At 37.1% G+C, this 6,000-nt stretch overlaps 1 protein-coding gene across 1 annotated transcript; it reads right to left on the bottom strand.

Annotated features, from left to right (window-relative positions):
• Positions 1 to 501: 501 nt before the first annotated feature.
• On the bottom strand, positions 502 to 6,000 carry LOC124913692. Its single transcript, XM_047454106.1, has 6 exons — positions 5,626 to 6,000; positions 4,832 to 4,969; positions 4,115 to 4,179; positions 2,310 to 3,992; positions 1,624 to 1,765; positions 502 to 1,398 (listed from the first exon to the last, which is right to left on the bottom strand). Exons 2-6 carry the CDS (start codon positions 4,965 to 4,967, stop codon positions 695 to 697), a joined length of 2,730 nt encoding a protein of 909 aa, XP_047310062.1. The 5' UTR covers positions 4,968 to 4,969; positions 5,626 to 6,000; the 3' UTR covers positions 502 to 694.

A 6,000-nucleotide genomic window follows, 5' to 3' on the forward strand; every position in this document is an offset into this window, starting at 1 on the left:
CAATTAACATAATCCTTATTTTTAAAAAAGGAGACATTCTTCTTATATTTAATTGTTAAATATTTTGGCAGGCAATTTTATTTAATTTCTGAACTATTATTTTAGTTAGACTCAGAATTAACTGATGAAAAGACCAATTTAACTGAACTCAAATAAATATTTGGTTGGATGGTTGGTTGAATGTCTCGTCATAATATGTTTGTTAAGAGGATGAGTTAAAGAAAGACATTAAATTCAAGAACAAGATGATTAATTAGTTGTAACCAAACAATAAAGCCTTAAACTTGATCATGACAAAGGCAGGCCACCAAAACACACAATATTTGGTCATAAATAAATATGACCCAAGGGAGGGAGGGTAAAGACAAATTAAAGGATGCCATCAACGTCGTCGTTTGCTGGATATAATTAATTCCGGTGGCTTTAAGTGTGATCATTATTGTTTGTAAATTAAGTAATTAGGTGTCCATCATTAAGCTAATGGTTGGTATAAACAATAATATAATAATAATAATAATTAAGGCTAAAAGGATCAACAAAGACACCATTTATACATACATTCCCGTGGTGTTGGATTGGTAGTAAACATGAAAAATACAAGAACCTCAGATTCATCTCCCTAAATATCTACGTACTTACTACAACTAGATGAAAGTAATAAACACAATCACCACCCAAAAACACGCACACACAATCATAAAGAAGAAGACTCGATCGCAATATTTTTATCATTCGTAAACTCAATCACAGACTCTCGAACTAGTTCGTCAAGCAAATTCGCTTCAATTTCGCGTCCAATATTATCGATTTCCAATCCCATTTGTTCTGACCAACCCTTTCCAGCAATTTCCTTAGTCACCGCCTTATCCACCACCATACTGCTTCTGTCCCCACTATCTTCTGTCCTCTTACTTGAGAACCACTCCTGCTCTTTCATCCGGTCCCATACCTCATCTTGCACCAATTGGCAGGTTGACTTGTTCATAGGCCTACCACCACCGTATAATACAGCCGCCCACAGGCTCGTCTCAGGACCATACCCTGTCATCTCCGATAGAGTCGCATTTACATAATCGAATACAAGCTTACGACCCGATCTTTTCTGCCTCCTTCTTGCCTCGAAAACCATCTTGTCGTTTGTGTCAATGTAGTTGTCTCTCAAGGATGGATCCAATGGGCTTTCCGGTGAGTGCCATTTGGGAAAGCATGTTTCTGATTGTGATAATAATGTTTTGACAAATAAGAGCCATTCTCCTTCTTCTTCTTCTCTTGTAGGTTGATTAGTTGACACTGTTTCTCCACGGGAATCATCCCATGACAGTGTCCGGGCAATCGATCCAATGGGTGGTGATTTGTCTACGAGGTTGGATCTGTTGGCATGAACTGGCCTATGCTCCCCTGTTGTTGTTATGTTGACAATTCAAATCGTTAATTAAAATACCCTCGATTTATTTTCTATAACAAATATTAAATAAAAGCATAGTTTTGTCATTTTAAATTAAATAAAAATCGGAGTGTTTCAGAAAACATACATCAAACCAACCCCAAATCAATCGAGAAATTGTAGCAAAAAGAATAAAAAATGAAAATCAATGGCGAAAGAAGACAAAGCAGATAGCATACCCAGACTTTGAAACTTGACATTGCAAGAAGATTCGGCAGTTCCACTATCATCATCTTCAAATGGTGGTTCCAAAACTGATATTGGACTGGGCTGGCTATGATTCTCTCCTGTATTTCCAGACTTTGTTGCAAAGGGGTCAACCTGCACACAATAATATTTGAAAACAGGAATCAACCCTTCTTCATCTTTACCAAAACAAATTATATATATATATATATATATAAATATATATATATAAAAAAAGCATAATGAATACAGATAACATTTTAAAATAATAAATACCAAGGATATTTTAGAGATTTAACACAAATAATACACTTTCGTCCTTTTTTTCCCTAATGTTAAAAAAAAAAGCTCTTAGTGATGAACGCAAGCAATTGTAGGTGTACTAACTGAATTATGGTCCGATAGATTAGAGTGATGAACAATTTAAAACCCTCACCAAGTATGCAGTGGCTAGTTTGTTTCAGTTGCAACAAACTGGAAGCTAAATTTAAAGAAACCCTTACAAACATGTTTGTACACAAATTAGAGCTAAGACAATGCTTATAGATAACATATCATGATTGATAATAGAACAATCCCTAATTATACAAGAAAATCTAAACCATGATCAAGAGTATAGTGGCATACATGAATAAACCCTCATCAAAGAGAAGAAAAATGAAAGAATATAGTGGCATACCTCAGATGTCACGCCTGATTTAGGTCCCAATCCAGCGAAAACCAGATTAGGTGAAGAGCCATCCTGAATTCTTGTGCTCATAGTGCATAGCGACGAGACCGGAGAATGTATTTCATCAGATTCTGTTGATTTTTCAGTGGTTTGGGATGCAATGCAAGTTTCTTTGTGAGATTTTTTTGTTCTCGAAAAAAAGAGACTTGAAACTTTTCCTCTAAAGGTTGATTTTACATTATTACTCTTCCTCTCCTTTGGGGCATCCACTTTATCACTCACTTGCTCTTGAGCATCAACAATGAGCCTTGTTCCAAAATCATTGGATGAGACTGGAACCGATCTGGACCTCAAAAGTTTCCTTGGAGAGCCATCACTGTTATCATCATCCAACTTTGAAGTTGATCCTTTACCACTACTTTCTGTCAGGTATTTTTCAGACCTTCTAGAACCAGAAAGGGCAAGCATCTCACCCAACGTACTAGAACTTCTTCGCACATGTTTTTGGTCCTGAAAATTTCCATTAGAAGCCATCATGGCCCATCTTTCAGACAATCGCTTCTTTGCTTCCTTACATACCGATGATTCAGGAGAATAAGATGCACGGCTGAAGGAAGAAGACGAATAAGGATTGCTATACTTATTTATATAGTCCCATGAATGCCTAGAAGAAGTAGGTGAAATAACTTCTGAATCACTGAGATTCCCCATTGAATATCCACTTTCTGACTTGGTAAACGAACTTTCATCAGCAATATATCCATTTGAAAAGGCAGAAGTGAGTAAGGTTTCATCTCTTCTATTCCCACTCTGGTTTCCACGCATCTTCTTGGTGATCTCTTCAGCTGGTTCATCATAGAATTCCTTGTTATTCTGCAATACCCTAGGAGACGAGCAAAGAGAAGAAACATCAGCCTTTATGTCATGAGCCATAACATGGCTAGGTTTTAGCACCACAATTCTGGTGGGTTGATAATTATCTTCTTTCCATGTAACTGGAGGCGCTAACTCAGTGGCTTTATCCCACCTTGAAACCACAGCCTCATTTTTCTTGCCAAAGCCATCAGATATGTTACTTTCCACCATCTTAGCTGGTCTAAGAACAGTAATACGCTTAGTTTCAGTAGACGGATGGACAGACTGCCTATCATAGAGATGTTGAGAGAATGGAGAACTAGGTTCTTGCAGAAACTTGAGTAATAAATCTTTGTTTGAACTTAGAACATCTAGTGCATCTTGAAACTGCTTGGTTTGGCGAAGTCTTTCATCTGTAGCTAAGCTTTTCGCCTCTTGGAACTTCTGGCGAACAAGAGCCATCTTTCTCTCGTCTACACCCTCATTATGCTTGTCTTTTTCTGGTGATTTATCTCTTCTAAAACTTTTTTGGAATGGCTTCCAAGTGTCACCTGCGTCTTTGTATTTAACATGTTCTGGGAAGTACCCATTGTCTTGCTGCCAAGATCCCAAGGAATTTGCAGAATAACTCCTTGAGTGACCTCTTGAATGTGTAATTTGGGCACTGGAATCGAGTTGAGACTGTGGGAGTGCATCAAGCCCCATCAACTTAGCAACTAGACAAGGTGATTTAATCATTGTCTCAGCTTCTTTAGACATTTCTTCAGCTATGAGCATCTTCACTGGAGTCGCATTTAACTTCCTGCAGGAAGGGTTCCTCCTTGGATCAGTCATTATCTGCAATCCATACAAACAGTAAATCTGGATGAGAGTATGCATAATAATGATAGTTACTAATTCTGAATAGGAAACAAAATGCTCAAATATTCAATAATTTTATTTGTCAATATAGTTTTTACCATTTGATCTTCCAAAGGGCTTGTCCTAACCGCAGCACCTAATTGACTCCTGGATATCTGATGACCTGTTTCAACAAGCGAGATTTGAATTAAATTTTGGAATCTAGAGCAATATTACTCACAAGCTTTAATTTCCCAATTCTACTAACCAGCTGCAATCAAGATTTTGAGAAACAAAAGAAGAAAACAATAAAATACAAATTGAATAACTAAATTACAGGATATCTAAGGTTGGTATAGCATGCTTAAGCCTCGAACCAGGTTAGATACACTGTGCTGGTAAAAAAAACAACACATTCTTGTAAAAAATGATTGATTGTGTGAAATATCACATTGAATAGCATTTAAATGCAAAATGGACTCGTATTAACTTGTCTAGTAAGAACAATGAATCACAGGTTCAAAACAAATAAATGATCACAATGTGGGTTAAGTCAAAAACTGCGTGAATTGTATGAATCCTCAATTTTAATTGCGTTTAGCCTAGTAATAACTTTCGCTGACAATATTCAATACATCTGCTTCATCCGAACTTTCTTTAAAGGATACAGTCTGCTAGAATGCAGGCAGAATCAACTGCTACAGATGAGTAGAGATATTAAATGTTATACATGTAGTAAGATTTCATGATAATCCCTCTCAAGGTGCTAACAATGGCTTTCAAATATTGCCCTATTTAAAATAAATGAATAATAATAATAGCTAACAAGGAATTACCATCGCGATGAGCTTTGTCTGTGAGAAGCCTATTTCCAGCAGCTGTGCTCAAATCAAACAGATTAACCATTCTCCTCAAGCATCCTGGAAATGGTTTCTCGGAGTTTCTGGTTTGCTTGTTCAAATATTCACTCATCTCTGCGCGCATAGGAGAGATATATAGTCATCCAAATAATCAATTTATATTCCCATCTCCAGCTAATTAGAATGACAGAAGAATATGATACTTTTGTAGAAATTGGGATGACGTATTATAACTAGCCAGTCTAGCCTGCGTTTAACGCAGCAAAACATGAAAAAAGAAGCAAATAACGTGTACAAGACACCCCGTGAAGAAACTTTTTCGCCAGTACAAGACAAAATGAGAAGAAAAAGGAAGAGGAATGGAAATGGAGAGAGAAAGCAGTGCAACGATCCATTGGTTAAAAGAAAAAGAAATAGACGCAAGGGAAAATGCTTTGCAGGGGAAACTAAAGCATGTTCACATGAAAGTTCAGATCAATTACTCACAATGAGCCAAATAACATTGAATTACTCTATCATCTCGGACAGTAAAGACTAATCATAGCCTCGTAAATCAATCAGGATGTTCATCTCTTATTTTAGGTAAATTTGGTAGAGCTCAAACGAGAAATCGTGTAAAATGATAACAAATCAACAAGACGATGAACCGAACTTCAAAGATAAGTTACTTGCAATTTGCAAAGCCTGTACACTACAGCAGTTAGCAGAAGTAAAGTTATTCGGTATACAGAGAGAAGAGAAGAGATAGAGAGGATCAGATTCCATATTACCTTGAAAAACGAGATCGGAGAGATAAAAAGGACGAAACAGGAAAAAGGCAAAGTAAGAGTTAAAAGGCGAGCAGAATTAGAGAGTAAAGTTTGATTCCTCCAGCTATCATCTCATAGTAATGGCGACTTCACGGAGAAACTAAGGAAATTGTAGTGAGAGAAGTTGATTGGTAATGATTGAATGGTGAAGGGGCAAATGAGTCAGTAATATATGACTTTATGAGTAGCGGCCATTGTTACCGGAAGAGATGACGGTGGAAGGAATGTCGCCGGAGATTCACCGGAGATATCACCGGAGCCGTAGTTTTATCTGCACCGACTGTCCGAACTCGAGTTCCCCTTCTTATTCATTCCATTTTCAATTATGGGGAGAGA

Source organism: Impatiens glandulifera, chromosome 9 (genome assembly GCF_907164915.1).
Source record: "Impatiens glandulifera chromosome 9, dImpGla2.1, whole genome shotgun sequence".
NCBI lineage: Eukaryota > Viridiplantae > Streptophyta > Magnoliopsida > Ericales > Balsaminaceae > Impatiens > Impatiens glandulifera.